A 19,356-nucleotide genomic window follows, 5' to 3' on the forward strand; every position below is an offset into this window, starting at 1 on the left:
AAGATATTCTCAATCCTCGTGCTTATCGAAGTCGTCGGGAGAAAGCATGCTGATAGAAGGTTATAGGATGAGGGTTAGAGGTCGATGAGAGGGGAGTATTTTCAAAGAGTATAGATCAATTTTCATAGATCACCTTAAGCAAATCATTTTCTTTTTTTCCCTAAACTCACTCCCAAACATGCCAACATTATTCCTACAACTATCAAAACATTTGATTGAATTACTTAGCACCCAAAGTAATCCAATCCTATATAAAATAAAACAACCTCTTTGATCAATGTTATGTCCCATTTCTGAATACAACATGGGGTTAAACTCCCCAAACTTCAATGATTCTATATAAATTTGTCATTATAATCTCAAAATTTATATACAAGTTATCAATGCACAATAGTTTTGGCTGGTTTTCTTTTCTAAGGCAAAAGGAATGCTGTACATGGGAACTGAGGATGAAGAGGACAACAATCAAGTATGAACACAATGTATCTTTCCTTGGCTTGAAAGCAAACTTCAACGGCCACACAATGCTCTAATTAATGGATGGCAACATTGGATTCATTCCAAGACCGGATCCTCCAAAATTACCTGGTTCTGCATGTTTCACTCTTCCAAAATAACGTATATGACGTAATAGCCTCGCCAAGAATGTGTTTTGACATATCGTCGAGCTATCGCAGACCAGTGCTACATGTTTTCTTGCCCTTGTTATGGCCACATTCATCCGCCGACTGTCTCCCAAGAATCCAACAGCACCAAGATTGTTGGACCTTACCTGATAAAATAAGCAAAGAACGTCGTATAAACTTTCCACTCTAAAAGTAGTATTGACATCTTGAATGCTACATGTAATCCTTTCATAAACATCAAAATCAAGACAGCTTTTTTTCCATAAATATAATTTTATATAAAGAATGACATGACAGAACAATCCTGCAAATGTGGAGAAGCCTCCTTACAATATACCGATCAAACAAATATCCATTAGCTTCACAGTTAGAGCTAACAATTCTTCTCACTTTTATTCAAGTTCCGGTTGAGACCCTTCGCTTTTTTCCCCCAGCAGTCTCTAATAGTACATCGTTTAGATCAAGTAACGGCATAAAATTTTGGTAGCTCTATGCACAAAGGAGATGGAAGAAGCCAATAGTCATCCCAAAATCACACCCTATCATCATTCCAGCAAACTTCCATCATAACCTACTTTTGGAACTTCTTGACTGGTGCAGCAAGGGAAAGAAAGTTTTTAAAGGAACATGATCTAATCATGGATTAACAGATAAGCCTTCTTTAGATAAGATCCAAGAAAGTGCAGCAAGGATTTTTTAGAATTGCTATGAAATAGAATTAGGAGGATAAGAAATGGGGAAATTAGTTAAGAGAAAATATAATGCTGGACCCATGTGACTAACTAGGACAGGAGTGTGATTAGCATTAAGGGATGGGAGTGTGATTGGCATTAAGGGAGGGGGTTCCCTCTTCCCTCTTGCCCGCCTTTAGGCTGTATTTTTTGAGCCGTTCTGTGCATAATATATCTTCTGTTTCTTATCTAAAAAAAATGTTGGCATTAATGTGTTAGGAATGGTATTTGGGTGTTAGAGGGATATTAAGGGTATATTAGTAAATAGTTAGAGAGTTTGTCATACTCCTTGGTTATAAACAAAAGGGGAGGGGAATGAGAAGGTTAGGCAATATTTTGGTGAGTGAATTAGGGCTTGAGTATGACCTCAAGATTGAGAGGGTCCAAAGTGCCTTGAATAATTTGGTTTATCTTGTATTTTAGTTACCGATTATATCTCAAAATATTTGGGTTCTATCATAATGTTGACAAGGTGATAGAGAAGGCTATAATTTTGGGTGTAAAGTGGACACTCTTCCACTTTATCTTGTCTTTCCTCTTGGGAGGAATCAAAGGAGATGTGCCTTTTGGAAGCAATTGCTTGATAAGCTAAAGGGCAAAATTAGACGAATGGCAGGGTCTTCTCCATTCTAAAGGTGGCAAATTAACTTCATAATTCAAGCTGTATTGCACAGCCTTCCTATCTACCTTTTTTCTTTCTCAAAGTCATGTTGAGACCAATGTTTTAAAAAGCTATCGACCTTGAGGCAAGGCTCTAAGTTTTAGCATTGAGACTTACGCCTTTGTTGCCATAAGAGACTTATGCCTCTCACAAAAGAGGCTTGCGCCTTTGTGAAAAGGCATTGAGGCTTAAAATCCTATGCCTTTCCCAGTGATTAGAAAAATATTAGTGATATGCCTAATTCTTCAAAAATATTAAGGTTTGAGTTGCGACAATTTGAACTAGGACTACTTTTACTATTGCGACCTTAAGAATGTTGAAGCAGAAATTTATAGTATAAATTAATCCTTCTAATAATGATAATAATAGTAATAGTAATGATGAAGATGTCCTTTTAGAATTTTTTATTAAGTGAAAATTTTGGGGGTGAAGCTTCTTTTTACATTTTTATATCACTATCATGTTTAACAGTACTTGGTTATACCAATTTAGGTTTTGTAAAAATGTTTTTAATTCACTATTTGAGGCTTATGCCTCATACCACCTTGAGGCTTATGCCTCGCCTCTTGAAGAGGAAAAGCCTCAAGGCTGCCTCTGTAGCATTTTAGAACATTGGTTGAGACTACAAGCCATAGTTAATGAGAGATTTGTTTGGAGTGATGAGACCTATAAACCGAGAAGCAACTTGGTTAATTGGAAGGTGACCTCGCTTCCTTTGGTTTAGGATGGGCTTGGCATGGGTTTCTTTTCTCAAAGAAATATTTCATTGTTAATGAAATGACGTTGGAGATTCACTCAAGAAAGAAATTTCTTGTGGAGGAAAGTGATTGTAACGATCTATGGTTGGGGCTCAAACGGGTGGTTCGTGGATGACCAAGCAGATTAAATAAAAGCTGGAGGAAGACAGGGTAGACATTAGTAAAAGTAATACCAAAGAGTTGTTTTTCAGGCTTACGAAGTTTATGGTGGGAAATAGAAGTAAACCCCCTTCTTGAGAGGATGTTTGGGCAGATTCAAGGCCTTTATAAGAGAAATTTCCAGATACACTCCCTTTCCACAAAGAAAGAAGCCAATATAGTAGATCGTTCGAAATGGGACCGTCAGACTTGGGATCTCGAGATTAGAAGAGGCTCTTTTTTCTTTTATTTTCTTTTACTTGGAGGTAGAAAATTGGGCATCCCTTTGTGAAAAACTTGAAAGAATTCAGATAGGAAGGGGGCAGATAGATTTTTTTTTTTCTAAAGGATCCCCCAGCTCCAAAGTCCGATTAATTCTATCTGCCCCCTTCCTATCCAGAATGGGGCTTCCAAAACTCACCTGCTGAATTTAATTTCAAAGCTCCTAAATGTGAATCATGTGTATCTTACCATTGATATGATCACTGCATCTGCCTCTCGGCCTTGGAAGCTATCAATAGTTGCTACCTCAATACCAGCAGCTTCAGGAATTTCATCAAGCCTGTTCCTCAATAGCTGTACTTGAGCAACATAAGGAGATTGCACTGCGATTGCTCTTGGACTGACACCTGCGACCAGATTTAGAACAGGCAGTGTCAATAACTCATCTTCATCCAAGGTGGAAGTACAAAACGATTAAAACCATTTAAACACCATAAATTCCTATCAAAACAAGAAATAAAAAAATTATATCTAATGATCCAAATGCTTCCAAAAGTATGCGTTGATGGGTGAAGTTGTGAAATCTCAGATGGTGCACTCTATTCCACAACCAATAGACAAGCAATGATAAATATGGAGCCGAAGTTAAAATTATCCTTGCATGAACACCAAACCATCATGCAAGGATTGCGGGCCTTCAAATATGGGAGGAGAATTACCTGTCAGTTAGTGTGGTGATTACAGATACTTTTATCATTACTCAACAGATCCTTGCTTAAGGGAACTTATTCAGTTCTTAGGGATTTATGGTTCTCATCCTTATTACTCTGGTCATTTATCCTCGAAAAAAATTGAGGATCTTTGATGCAGTAAGATTAAGATAAATTAAGGTATCTTGGTCAAATTCTTAATTGATTAGGATTAGGATTAGTTTCTTGATTAATTAGTATTATGATTAGTTTGCTTTCCAATTCTCCATAAACAGAGGGATTGTCTTCTTGTATTGATAATTTTTTATTCATTAATAAAGATTTTGATTTTATTTTTGGAAATTTCTCTCATTTATTACTTTACGCTACATCAATCTTGGTGGTCTTTGTTCTGTAGTCTTTAGTGCATGGGAGATTTTTTAAGATAAGCAACAAATTCATGAAGTTTTTATTAATGAAAAAGGTTATACAAACAAAAACGAGGGGAAAGACAAAACTAAAACAAGAAAAGCCAAGGGAAACAATAAAAAAAATAGATAATTAAAAACTCCATTTGATTAGAGTTGAAATGCTTTTTAACTTTGGTTATAAAAACACTTGGTCCTAAACTTTCATAGAAGTAATAAGTTAGTCTCTAAACTTTAGTTGGAAACAATTTAGTCCGTGTACTTTTAAATTTGTAATAATTTAGTTCCAAAACTTTGATTAGTACGATGTAGTTCCTACACTTTGAAATTTGTGTCAATTTAGTTTCTATCGCGAAAAATCTTCTCAAACTTACGTGTCAATTTTTATTATGTAATGACTTATCCTTTATAGTTTATAAACAAATTTGATCACCGAGTTCATTAAATTTAACAAAACAAATTCATGATAAATTGTTAGAAATATGAAAGTATGGCGACTAACTTGAAACAGAAAAGTTTGAGGACTAAATTGTGAAGTTCAAGGACTAGAAGTGTTTTTGTTCGGTATCCAAGACCTCCTGACCCAGAAAATACTCAACAAAGGACAAGAACAGGGATCAACTCCCCTGTTTATGATATTCCAAGAGTTCAACCAGCAATTACAATATAGTTCATTAATCAAAATATAACAGAGAACATTAAATGAAGAACAAAGAAAGAAATCAAGAAAAGGATAAAGGCAGGTTCTGAGAGCACCTCCCTCTCCACAAGCTTCAGCAAACTCCAAAATGATCACACCCCCAATGGATTATCACAAACCTCTCTTAACCCCTACCCGCTGGTCCCCACCACACATAGCAACCTCCAAGTCTATACCTCACGTCCCTTTCATATTTGTTTTTCCCCTTTTGCCCCTTCTCTAGTACGTGTGAATGATTTGGGGTCTTATAATACCCCCTTCTACGAAACTCACCTTGTCCTCAAGGTAAAAGTCAGGAAATTATGATTTCAAAGTATTCAATTCAACCCATGTAGCCTCGGACTTCGGTTGGTCCTGCCATTTAATCAGAGCCTCTTCTTTTTCCGTGTTTGAATTCCATCAATTTCCCAACAACATTTCCAGTTGCACGTTAATTTCAAAATCCTCTGACAACTTCGATAATTGTGGGTATACAACCCTCTACCATCCTATTAGTTTTCCTTTCCTATTTGTTTTCCCCCTTTTGCACCTTTTCCGGTATGTGTGAATGATCTGGGGTTTTACAATACCCCTTTCTGCAAAACTCACCTTGTCCTCAAGGTAAGAGTCAGGAAACTGCAATTTTAATGTATTCATTTTAACCCAATGTAGCCTCGGACTTCGGTTGATCTTGCCATTTAATCAGAGCCTCTTCTTTTTCCATTTTGAATTCCATTGTTTTCCAGCATCATTTCCGATTGCACGTTAATTTCAAAGTCCTCTGACAACTTCGGTAATTGTGGGTATACGGCCCTCTACCTTCCTATTAGTTATCCTTTCATATTTGTTTTTCCCCTTTTGCCCCTTCTCTGGTACGTGTGAATGATTTGGGGTCTTACAATACCCCCTTCATCATTTCCGATTGCACATTAATTTCAAAATCCTCTGACAACTTCAATAATTGTGGGTATATAGCCCTCTGCCCTCCTATTAGTTATCCTTTCATAATTGTTTTTCCCTTTTTGCCCCTTCTCTGGTACGTGTGAATGATTTGGAGTCTTACAATACCCTCTTCTGCGAAACCCACCTTGTCCTCGAGGTAAAAGTCAGGAAACTATGATTTCAAAGGATTCATTTCAACCCACGTAGCCTCGGACTTTGGTTGGTCCTGCCATTTAATCAGAGCCTCTTCTTTTTCCGTGTTTGAATTCCATCGTTTTCCCAACAACATTTCCAGCTACACGTTAATTTCAGCATCCTCTGAAAACTTTGGTAATTGTGGGTATACAACCCTCTGCCCTCCTATTTGTTTTCCTTTCATATTTGTTTTTCCCTTTAAGCCCCTTCTCTGGTACATGTGAATGATTTGGGGTCTTACAATACCCCCTTCTGCAAAACTCACCTAGTCCTTAAGGTAAAAGTCAGGAAACTGCAATTTCAAAGTATTCATTTCAACCCATGTAGCCTCAGATTTCAGTTGGTCCTGCCATTTAATCAGAGCCTCTTCTTTTTCCATGTTTGAATTCCATCTTTTTTCCAACAGCATTTCCGGTTGCACATTAATTCAAAGTCCTCAACTTCAGGAATTATGGGTATACAATCCTCTGCTCTCCTATTTTTTTTTTTCAATTGAGATATATGAAAAACATTATGGATATTGGTCCCGAGTGGAAGCTGTATACATAAATTTATGGTTGAGTGAAGTACCGTCAGAGTAGCCACCAAGATGTCAGATTTTTGGGGATGGGGCATTGTTAGAAACCAAGGTAGTATGGGATGCCTTTGTCCCACATTGGTTAGAATAGGATGACCAATGTGGTACTTAAATGGTTTGGCTCTCCCACTCCGATAGCTAGCTTGTGGGGTGTGGTTTTCCAAGGTGTTTAAGTACCTAACAATGATATCAGAGCCAATTGTTGACATTCCAGCATGGAACCGGCGGAGGGTTCTAACCAGGTGTGGCCGAGTGAAGTACCGCCAGAGTAGCCGACGTCCGGGATATTGTTAGGAACCAAGGTAGTATTGGATGACCAATGTGGTACTTACGTGGTTCGGCTCTCCCATACCAATAGCTAGCTTTTGGGGTGTGGTTCTCCAAGGTACTTAAGTACCTTATAGTTTTCAACATTTTTTTTAATGAAAAACCACACTTCCATCGGGAAAAAAAAATACATAGACATACAAAAAAGAAAGCCTACAAAAGGGTGCAAGCTTGCAAAAAGGCTTTAGAGAAGTAAAAAAAAGACTAAGGAAATAATTAGGGAAAGCCTTAACTTAGTCACAAAAGCCCATGGAGAAACATACAATTTAATAATGGACCAAACATCACTTGAAGACCTCTCCCAAGTTCCCAACTCCTAAAGATTCTATCAGTTTTCTTTCCCCAAAGACCCCATAAAATAGCATACCCCTGTATGCCACAAAAAAAGTTCATTCTCTAAAAAGACGAATGGAGAAAGAGGTCCTCGATAGTCAATTGTCTCTCTGCAATCTTGAAATCTAATAAAATCGAGCACCTTATTCTATTAACTCCTCACGAAATGTATTAAAAAAAGGTCATGACAAAGAATATACCATAATGTAAGATTTCCAAGCTTAGCCTCAAGAATTTTATGAAAAATTCTAGGCTTAGGCTGAAAGATCTTCTAAAAAGGAAAGTACGGAAACTTATGAAAAATTCAGGCTTAGGCTGAAAGATCTAAAAAAGCACGTATGAAAAGTTTGAGAGTATTAACTAGACTGTTCATGACCCTTCCCTTCTGTGTATCCATTTTTCAAGGAAATTGAACTACTTGGTCCAACAGCTAGGAGGATGCTATTTGTTCTTTTTTTTTTTTTTTTTTTTTGTTGTTGTTGTTTTATTTTCTTTGCTGTACATTCAATCTAGGCTTGAGTGTGCATCAACTATTCTCACAAAACAACCGCCCAACCCACTATATCTGATTTTCCAGAAAACTTGATGAATATTAAATCATAGATAAGTGGTCACTATGCCTTTAACCCAACCCTTCTAAGAACTTTATTATTTTCATGGCTGTTAGACCACCAGGTCAAACCCTGGCAGTTCTAGAAGCTATTTAAACTAAAGACTGATTGGTTTCTTGTCCTTGTTAGTTAGATCAATGGCATCTTCATACCAGGTCTCACAAAATTCATTGTTCCACCTCTAGATGCTTTTGAATTCTCTCGTTGAGTAGTATGTATTTTCAAGCATCCATTTCAAGCATACGTTGGATTTGTAATGGAAGGAGCAGCTATGAGAATTAAATATCCAAAGAGCCTTATAGAATTACAAAGAACTTTTCCAGTCTTTTTATCCAAACAACAATCACTCAACTAAAGTCAGCTTAGAAATTCATGATCTGCCATTGCTGATTTTGAGGACTATTTCCCAGCCTAGGTTACTCTAGAAAGGTGGCAGAGTGAAGAAAGCAAAAGGTGGGATTGAGACTCTAGTTTCAAATGAAATCTAAATGTTAAGAGTCTAGAGAAACTATATAATGGTCATCCCTCCATAATATTGGATTGTTCCTCCTTATAAAGCCTGGAAAGAAGAATGTGGTAGTCTCCTCGTTAATTCCACGTTCTATTAACTCCTCAACAAATCCCAGGTATATATTGGCCTTTCGTTTTTTTTTTTTTTCTTGAAACAGAAACGAAAATATTCATTGATATAATAAAAGAGTCTAATGCTCAAAGTACATGAGAGGAAACAAAGAAAAGACTTCAAGCATACCAATACAAGGCTAGGACCAAATCCATGCTCAAGATCCTAGCTCAAGATCCAATTAAATTGGCCTTTCATTTCCAACCTAGCTCAAGATCTGAATAAAGTAACGTTTTTCATTGGTCTCTAAGGCATGGCACTCAATTCGTGGATATGGGTGAAAGAGGAACCTGATTTTGTGTACATAAAACACTTTTCTTTATAGTTGAATCTACAAATAGTTGTCATTCAACAATATTTAGATTGAGTGCTGCTACACGTGAATCCTTTATACTTGGTTATTGTCTGTGTCAGATAAGGAACACTCCCCAATTAACATCAGAGAGAATATCAAACATAATTTATCTTTTTTGTTTTCTCTTGGCACCTAAAAATTTGAAAGTTCATAGAGAACTAATCTATACAACTTCCCCAACTTCCATTCACCGAACCTCTATGTTCGCAATCATTTGGTCCCCTAAGCTCCTTATAATACGCACTAAAGCATAATATTATCTGTATTGACATATAGAATGTTTACCAGAATAAATCAATGAGCAGACATGCTGCACGACAATATCTGCCTCGCCTTCATTGTATAATGAGCCTGTACCAGCTGGATCCAAGTACTCTTCACAACCAGCTGACAAACTACCATATGGCATTCTAGTGTCAAGCAACAGCAATGGGCACTGAGTTATCCATGTTGGCTGCATCAATACAAAGTAGATTAACAGTTGCTAAGTATCACACGGACAAGGCTTTCAAAAGAATAAAGATGTAAAAGAACCTGGACCGTAACGTTCCTGGACATTTGTGGAATTTTATTATACAATAAGAGAAATATATAGTTATTATTGACTCCATATAAAACTACACAAAAGATAAATATCCAGGATGGATACTGCATTGAAATACATAACTTCTTTGAGTGTAGAAACAAATACACACTAATCTTCATGAAGACAGCAAAAAGAGAAAAAACAAACGGATGCAGCAAAGGCTAGATTCATGCTCTTATATGTGTGGAGGATACCCGGGTTACAAGGCCATCTTAGTGGAAGAGACTACTGTTCACAAATATTTAAATACAGGCGAGGCCATCTAAATTCAAGAGGTAGAATAGGAAAATGACGGAAGGGAAAAAAAATAGCAAAGACTAAAGAGAGATTAAACTTTCTAAAGACCATTACATAGTTCATTTTAGTTGCAATAGCACACTGAGCTATGGAGCGAGATTTTCCAACAATATCTTTGAAGCCATGGGTCTAAATTTTGTTAATCGATTATCTTGAAGAGACAGGCCCATCAGTTGACATAAATAAGCTAACTTGGTTTTTACCATTATTAAAATAATTATTATTATAATAACATATTTATTTATTTTTTAAAAAAAAAAAGTTTACCAGTAGAAGATTCTCACAGACCTATCCATCACTTAGAAGTCTTTGGACTCATTTTTGGAATTAAATTTATCAACAATGTAATCAAAATAGACTAGTGTACAAATCTCTACAAATTTGTATGGGTTACTTGAAAGGCATTAGTAAAAAAATGACAAGTCAGAAGATCTTTTACAAAGCAGAATCATCTTCTTAGAAGTATATAATATAACTATAGGACCTTCACCAACATGAATGTCTAGACAAGAATGCAAGAGCGCACTACAGTAATCTTGGAGTATGGTACCTTGACAAATGGAGAGTTGACAAGAAGATGAGAAGAGACTGTTGGTGAGGACTTCAACATTCCATCATACATTTCCTTTGAAGCCCAACTAGCTATTGCATCATTCATTCGGTATTGTATTGTTAACATTGTGGTTAGAGCCCCCTGATGCAAGGTTGAAGCTCGTTCCAGCAATGACACTCCAAGACCACCTTCCAAGGCTTTTCTAGACAAAATCACAGGAGCAAGTTGGCATTGGTCACCTGCCAGAATACAACGGCGTCCCTGCAATATTGGAATCCAGCAAGCTGGTTCAATTGCCTGACCCGCCTCATCAATAACAACTAGATCAAATTTCTCCAACTTCCGAATTAAAGGATCAGCTGCTCCAGTGTTTGTAGCAAGAACAACTTGTGCATTTGAGAGTACTTCCTTCACAGTTTCCTTCTCTTTCTTTTTTAATGACTTCCCAAGCTGCTTCAGAAGCTGGCGTATGCCAGCAGCCAATGAATCATCCTTTAAACAGTGTCTCAAGTCTTTCCTTAAATCTGCCTTCTTCCTTTCAATATCTGTTCTAAAACTTGCAAGTTTAGAGTTTACAATTTCAGCCAAAGACTTGGACGCAACACTTGAAGATATCCGTGCTGGATTTCCTACCCTAACAATGTTTATCCCAACATTCGAGAGTTTTTCAACCATGTTGTCAACAGCTGCATTAGTAGGTGCAGTTACAAGAACCCTTTCACCTTGCTGAACAGCAAGTACAATAAGCTCCTTTAGCAGACCTGTTTTTCCAGTACCAGGCGGCCCTTGGATTATCAATATGGGCCGCTTTTTATTCAAAGCATGTGAAATTGCACTTTTCTGTGAATCATCGAAATCTCCATTGAGAACTATGCCATTCAGGTTGGTATCAGCTAGATCTATCAAGTTATTATCTTCCATCCACTTGATGTCTTCTTTATCACCAAATAATGTAGCCACTACAGCAATAGAAGGATTTTTCTTTTGTAAACCATTTCTCTGAAGCAACATCAATGCTTCACAGTTGCGCTGTAAATGAACTTTAGATATAACATTTTTCCTTTAATACAAAACAAAATTGAAGATAACAATGCGGTACAAGTATATTCATTGAATCAAGTAATAAACATTCGCCTAGTACCTCATAAGTGAGAGTATCAGCTAATCCTGGAATACGGTCAATACGCACAGTCTTTCCAAAGAGCTTAGAGAAGGTAGGGTCACCATGACGAGATTCTAGAGCTACAGTGATGCTGCATCCATCATCCCCCAGATTGTTGACAAACCCTTGCATGCAAGAAGTTGCACCAGCACCCCTGCTATCGCAAACTCTCACACAAACCATATCTCCTGGTGAAAGGGTTGTAGGCGGTAATCTATGGTTTCCTTCAACCCTGAATAATACCAAATGCATCCCCCCTAATCCTGAATATCAATAAAAGTTGATCATACGATTAAAAACTTGTCTAGCATTTTGGAGAATAAATAGTTCAAGTAGAGCTGAGTTCAAAATTTGAAGAAAACAAATTGCTTGAAACACCTTTATAAAATGAAATCATTAGATAGACCTGTAGACGTGCTAACTGCATTCAAGTTGCATATGGTATCACAGAGTTCTTGCTGAGCTTGGCCATGGCTGACTAAGAACTCGATAGGTTTGGAATTATCTGAACTCTCATCTGGTGTAGGAACAGCATTCAACTCCTCTTGTGTAAATTCCAATTCAGAATCTCTTTCAATGCGAAGTAATTCAGACATGCGGTTCGCAAACTCATCGATCCTGTTCTGTATGGCCTTGGCCTTCTCCAGGTTCATCCCTAAAACGCCTTGGACAGCCTTTGGCTGGCTTATCTTACGTGCTATAGCTTTGTGCTGAACTGCAAATGCACCATGTCAGTTCCCAGTCAAGCAACATGTTCCTAATCGAACATATAAATGAATATATTTTTATGGGTCCATCTAGAACCACAGGATTTGGAATTCTTTACTTATATTTCAAAATTATTTGATAAAGAATGATTCAAATGGAAACCTTTGTTATTTGAATACTATTTAGTGTTTCAATAGAACTCAATTTAATTCTTTACTTTTGCAACAGTTCTCGAGAAGGAAACAGTTCTGAATTAATCCAATCGAATTCTACCAAAACAGATTAACAGAACATCACTTTCTTGTAAGAAACAGATGTGTTGTACTTAAGAGATGGAGAAGGAACCTGAATTAGCGAGCTCCTTGAGGAGCTTCCATGATTGAGTTTCGCGCCAATCAAGAAACAGCGATTTGCGTTGGAGATCTTGGAGGACATCCCTGAGCTCCCTCTGGAAATGGTCAAAGAGAGTCGGATAATGAGTAGAAGCTTTCAAACAGACGGCTTCAAGTCCAAGAGGCATAGGCACCGCATTCAAATACGGCTGAGCTTGAATCACAAAAGTAAGCCCCGGTCCCATCCGCTGCCGGAGTTCAGAGAAATCTCCCTGAACCTCCGCAGAGGCAAAATCGGAAGCCATAGCTTGCATGGCCTGCCCAATCCACCGGACCACACATTTCCCCAGCTCTCTCCGGCCAAGAGGATCCCCATTCTGATAAATACCTTGTACGTTAACCTCTCTATCATTCTTCTTCTTTTTTTCTGACTCCCCCGGAGGAAGCCGCTTGGGTTGTGCCTTCGTCTCAGAGGCGAGTGAACCACTGGTACTGACACTGATTTTAGCAGCAGTAGAAGGAGAAGAAACCTCGAGAATATTAGGTTTCTTCACATTCTTCTTGGTTTTAACAACACGAATCCTCCTCTGCGCACCACTGGGATGATTAACGCCATTGATAGTCTGAACAAACTGCTGAAAAGCAACAGTAACCGCTGTGTGATTCTGACGAAACAGGTGGATCGACGTTAGCGCAGTCATGGCATAAGCAATAGAAAGTGGAACTAAAAAAATCACTCAAAGAGAAGAAATCAGTTGAAAACGAAACAAGAAGAGATGAAGAAACCGCTGCATTTGGCGGAAAAATCTTCTAGCAAAAACAATGGCGGAAGGGAAGAACTGGGGTTTTGCAAATTTGAGCCGCGAAATGAATTTGAGGTGAGGAAGAGAAGAGCATTTCCACAATACATTCGACAAGAGATTTTCTTGGGGACTTTGAAAGCAACGGAGAGAGACAGAGAGAAGTCGTTTTCATGAGAGAAGGAAGGAAGGAACTTTACTCTGCTTTGCCGATTTGGAAGAAGAAAAATCCTGAGGAAATCCGTAGGCCATGAATTCTATTGGTCGTTGATCTGTATTTCGTGGCGTTCGTTTTTAAGTTTCTTTTTTCAGTTCGTTTTTACTTTTAGGTTTTGACTTGACTTTTTTTTTTTTTTTTTTTTTTTTTTTTTTTTTTTTTTTTTTGTGAACGGTATGGGTTTGGGTTTTAGGAAGATTCTGTATGAGTGGTCTATCAACTTGCTTGAAGCTTAAGCAACTGTCGATGATTTAGCTTTTTTTATCCTCTTCTAACTTGCCTTTTTCTCCTATTTTGGTTGAATTTGATGCTAGGGAAGTAGTAAACTCGATTAACAATTACTCGTTAAATTTTATTAAGGTAAAGGATGGACAGGACGATATTCGGAATCCGTTGAGTCTTGTCTCCCTCTTGTTTTGTCTCATGTATGATAGAATTGCTCATTGGGTAGCTTGTTATGTTGTTGCCTTTGTGTGGTTTTGTTGGTTTTGTTTTACTCTTCCAATTTGAAAGATGTTGGGCATAGTTGGATTTTTTATTCTTGAGTTGAGTTATGGATGTAATTTTTGGTGACTTCTTATTTTATTTGCCTCTTGAGTTCAACTTGAATTTCTTTTCAAAAAAAAAAAAAATTGAGAGAGAGAAAAGACTAAAATCCAGTTTGGTAACACTTATTTTGTTATCTACTTTAAAAAAATTAAGTCAAGTTTTGAAAACTAAAATAAATAGATTCTGTTTTATAAACTAGTGGTTTTAGTTTTTAGTTTTGAAAATTAAGTCAATAAACAGTCATTTCATCCATAAATGTACTAATTTGTTGTTTACTTCTATGTTTTAAAAAAATGAGCCAATTTTTTAAACTAAGGTCTTATTTAATAACCATTTGATTTTTTGTTTTTTAAAATTTTGCTTGTTTTTTTCCTAATTTCTTACTCATGGTTTTCATATTTTTTAGGTAAACATTTGAATTCTTACCCAATTTAAAAAAACAATAACAAGTCCTTGAAAAGTATTTTTTTGGTTTCAACTTTTTTTAAAAAAAAGTTTTCAAAGTTTGGCTTTGATTTTGAAAACAATTTTAAAATGTAAACAACAAAACATAAAAAACCTAATGGATAGAAGTAGTGTTTATAGATTTAATATTAAGAAAACAAGCAATTGCAGCAGTAACTTTCAAAAAGTTGTTTTTGTTTTTAGAATTTGGATAAGAATTCAACTATTTTATTTAAGAAATATACAAACTATTGTAAGAAATTAAAAGAATATAGGCTTAAATTTCTAAAACTAGATGATTAATAATGCAGCCTAAGTAGTAGATATTTATTTTTCCCCAAAGGTTGCCTCGTCGGGGATTCTCCCTTTAGATGGGGAGTTGAATAATTTTTCTTATGAACTAAACGGGACAGATGTATTCCACATCCCGTTTACTTTTTTTAATTTTTTATTATTATTATAATTATAGAGAATTACATTGAAATATGAAGTTTTAACCAAGATAATGGATATGTTTAAACATATAGTTGAAATTTAAATTTAAATTTAGATGATATATGAATAATGTAATAGATAATTAGTTTGTTTTACTAGGAGATCTTAATCAACTTTCTCATATCTCTTTTAAATTAGAACCCTCCATACAGAATTAATCATTCAAATGATTGTTTTAATAAAAATCTTTAATTAAAACTTTGTAATATAATTTATTTAGTTTAGTTGATATATTTCAAAATTTAGATGTTATGATCAAAATAAACTTAGCCCAAGAAAAAATTTAACTATTTAATTAAAAATTTACAACATAATTTATTTAGTTTAATTGATGTATTTCAAAGTTTAAATGTTATAGCCAAAATGAGTTTAGCTATCACTCATCTCGTAGTTGTTATATTAAATAAATTGAACGGTTATGAGTATTTTTTAATAATTTATTCTAAAATAAAATAAACTCATATTTTCTAGGGAAAAATTGGGAATTTCCTAAAATCTGAATTAATTGAACTTTTTTCCCAACTGGACTTGGCTAGTTCGTGATCAACGTGTTCAAATGCTGTACGGTATTTCCCATGCCGTGCTTTCCACACCCTCGAACCGGAAAGTGACGGCCACGTCATACTTTTTAATGTATTACGTGTAACAATGTAAAACGTGATGTTTGAGGGGTTGAAAATAATTCTAAAAAATAAAAAAAAAAAAAACACTAGTTTAATATTTTATTATGAAAAAAAATATATATATCAACTAAGTTTCAGGTTTATAGTTTATGTTTTCAATACGAGAATAACTAACGATCATAAAATATAAATTATTGATTAAGAATAGGGGTATTCAAATAACCCGATAATTTGGACCACTCAACCCATAAGGATTGGATTTGATTAATTTTAATTTTAGGTTGGGTTGGATTGGGTTAAGGCCTGTTTGGTAGGCAACTTTTATGTTTTCGGATGTTCAACGAATATATATTTGACTGACCGTCTAAATTCTATTTTTGAAAATTGTTTTCGGATTCTATAATCCAAATAGTGTAAATTTTGATAACAATTTTTTTATGTTTTCAGTGTATCCAAATTTTAAAATGCAGAATTATATTAAAAATGATAAAACCAATAACAAATATAGCATTTCATGTTATACACATAATTATTTTTGTTAAATTAAAATATATAGTATATTATATATTATACATTATATGATATTACTTAATAATTATTATAAAAAATATATATTAACATAAAATAAGTTCATAAATTCATTAGGGGGTGTTTGATAAATGGGTATGAGTTGAGTTGAGTTGGGTGGGTATTTATTACCCATGTTTGTTAAGCCCATAAAGAAAACCTATAGGTTACTAAAACCCCTTTTTTACCCACTCAAAACTCTCCTTTTTTATCCCCTCAAAACTAGTACCTTTTATATTAATATGATTGTTTTCAAAACTTATTATATTAGAGAAATATTAGACCTTTTATATTAGAAAAATATTATTGTTTTGCTAGAAGTCGAGGGTTGAGGATTGGATTAATGTAGAGGTCGAACGTTGAGAACTCGATAAATAAAGAAAAACTTGGAAACAATATGTATATTAGGGTTGTCGTAGGTTGAAGTTTCGACATACATAACTCGACAAACAAAGAAAAACTTGGAAACAATATGTATAAAGGGTTGTACATAAGTCGAAACTTCAACCCTGGACAAGTGAAATCTCGCTAATTTTGTGATGAGGATCTCGCTTTAGAAGGAAATCTCACTAGAAATGTGGGCTGAATCTCGTTAATTTTGTGATGAGGATCTCGCTCTAGAAGGAAATCTCACTAGAAATGTCGACTGTTGAAATGCAGAGCACACACATGAGTAGACTTGCATCATGGCAAAAGAAGAAGTATGAGCTAAGAGCGAGATCGTTGAGAGTGAGATCAACGAGATCGTTGAGAGCGAGATCATTGAGATCGAGACCAGCGAGATCATTGAGAGCAAGATTTTGAGCGAGAAAATGGGAGAGAGCGAGAGTAGAGAAAGCGAGATTTTGAGCAAGAAAGTTGGAGAGAGCGAGAAAGTGGGAGAGAGCGAGAGTGGAGAGAGCGAGACCAGCGAGAAAGTGAGAGAGAGCGAGAGCAGTCTGTGCGTCAGCCATGCCTTGTCCGGTGCTGCATTCGAACGTCACGCCCACGCGATTGAAGGGAACGTCACGCCCACGGATTTCATTTTCAAATCACAAAATCATAAATTTCGTAAAGGAGAGGGAGAACAGTGAGGGTTAAGAAGAACGTATCAATTTTGGATGAGAAGATCTCCCAATTTACTCGTGCATTTGGAGTGATTCCAAAGCCATCTGAGAGCTCTGAAAGTCTAGTTTTCAGAGTAGGGCTGCTAGAGGAAAGAACTCGAAGGAACCGGGCTGGAGATTAAAAAGAATACAGAAGGGTCAGACCATCAGATCAGTCTGAGCCAGTCTTGAAGATTCTATGATTCTGGCCAAATCACGAGGAGTTCTGAGCTGAAATTTTACGGTAAGCTTTCTGAGATATTTTAGAATAAGTTTGTAGAAGGAAGTATTTCAAAATAAGGTACAAAACTATGAATAATCTAAGTTGTAAATTGAATCTGGATTCTAGGGGTGAAAAGGAGCCCGAGGAGCTACTAGAGTGAAAAGCTCCTAAGAAATCGAGATGAGTGGCTAAAATGTTTCGAACTAAAACGTTTTTTAAGCTGTTTTCAATTACAACATTTACATAAATCATATTTGTGAAAATAATTCTCATGCCTACTAGTTTTATGAAGTGGTTTCCAAGCAAATTTGAATTGTAAGTTGAACGCATGCCTACTATTGCAAAACTATCCACATATGTGTATGTATTTTATCCAGCATGCATTACCAACTTTAAAGCCATGTTGTATATGTGTTATACTGTTCATGCTTTAAAGAGAAAAGTTGTTAAATAGTTTTGGTAAAATACGATGCCGAAGTACAAGGAGAAGGCATCTACCCAACTAGATATTGAAGTACAAGGAGAAGGTATCTATTGGTACTGAAGTACGTTGGAGAAGGTACCAAACTAACGGGATACTGAAGTACGTTGGAGAAGGTATCCTAATAGCTCGATACTGAAGTACAAGGAGAAGGTATCTGAGCAGTAGTACCTAATGTGGCCACAGGTGAACTAAGTCAGAGATTGAACAAAAAGGTTCTCTCTGGACTAGCAGTTGGTGTTGGGATTATTTTACCCATTATACAGTACTTTGATTTGAGAAATGATTTTACTGTTTTATGTTTAAAATAGTTTTATATACATTACGCTTGGAAATTGTTTATGCTGCATTAAATTATATTTCAAATAAAACTATCTTCTGAAATTATGCATGAGAATTTACTATGTTTTCTCGGTCACTCACTGGGCGTAAGCTCACCCCGTTTTCAAATGTTTTGTTTTTCTCCCCCACAGGTAGCGGTCAAATCCTCTGAAGATAGCTCTGCGCCTACTCTGCCACTAAAGGACCAAAAGACTTGTAACCATTTGCTAGGTGGTTACTGTTAATATTGTACACATGTTACTATTGTTCATATAAGGACTAGGGTTTGTGGGTTCTGGGACTTGTAAATCTAGTGTTGTAATGACTCTAAACATATTATGTTTCTAAGTTAATAAATTGTGGGCCTAAAGACGTCCCGTTGCATATGAATTATAATTGGTATCAGAGTTATTCCGCAAGAGTTATTAGGTAGTAAGTGTCAGCCCAAGGGTTGGTAACTGCTGCAATCACGCCTTTCTCTAGGCTAAGAAGGTGGTATGGGGCGGGGTGTGACAATAAGTATCAAAAAGAACATATATTTTGTGATTTTTTTTGGATATATATACATACAAACATTCAATATGAAATATATATACCTTCAATATATATACAAACATTCAATATATATACATACAATATACAATATATAATTTACCAATTAGTTGAGCAACAATATGAAATATATTTTGTTGATATGTTTTACCGATTGAAGAGAATTAGAATTATTACAGTTTTTGAAAAATAATCTATTATATTCTACAAATTGAGAAAAAAAAATTGAGATTGTTCAGTTTATGTCATAAATGATTTGAGAAAATACGTGTATATTTGAAAATTAATCAACAATAGCAAAGCATAAAACTAAAAAATAAAAAAATAAAAGAATGAAATAAAAAAAAAAAAAAAGAACTAATCTCATTCATAAAAAACTGCATCAGATCCTCCAACTCAACTCAACTCAACTCTGCACAATAAACGCAGACAATAATTACCAACTCAACTCAACTCTGCACAACAAA

At 35.7% G+C, this 19,356-nt stretch overlaps 1 protein-coding gene across 1 annotated transcript; it reads right to left on the reverse strand.

Annotated features, from left to right (window-relative positions):
- Positions 1 to 252: 252 nt before the first annotated feature.
- On the reverse strand, positions 253 to 13,596 carry LOC120092797 (P-loop containing nucleoside triphosphate hydrolases superfamily protein). Its single transcript, XM_039051001.2, has 7 exons — positions 12,546 to 13,596; positions 11,899 to 12,207; positions 11,472 to 11,755; positions 10,328 to 11,359; positions 9,180 to 9,348; positions 3,386 to 3,543; positions 253 to 772 (listed from the first exon to the last, which is right to left on the reverse strand). The coding sequence occupies exons 1-7, from the start codon at positions 13,231 to 13,233 to the stop codon at positions 530 to 532; spliced, it is 2,883 nt and encodes a 960-aa protein (XP_038906929.1). The 5' UTR covers positions 13,234 to 13,596; the 3' UTR covers positions 253 to 529.
- Positions 13,597 to 19,356: the final 5,760 nt, after the last annotated feature.

The sequence above is a fragment of the Benincasa hispida genome, chromosome 12, assembly GCF_027475165.1.
Source record: "Benincasa hispida cultivar pf3 chromosome 12, pf3_genome.v1.1, whole genome shotgun sequence".
In the NCBI taxonomy this organism is placed as follows: Eukaryota; Viridiplantae; Streptophyta; class Magnoliopsida; order Cucurbitales; family Cucurbitaceae; genus Benincasa; species Benincasa hispida.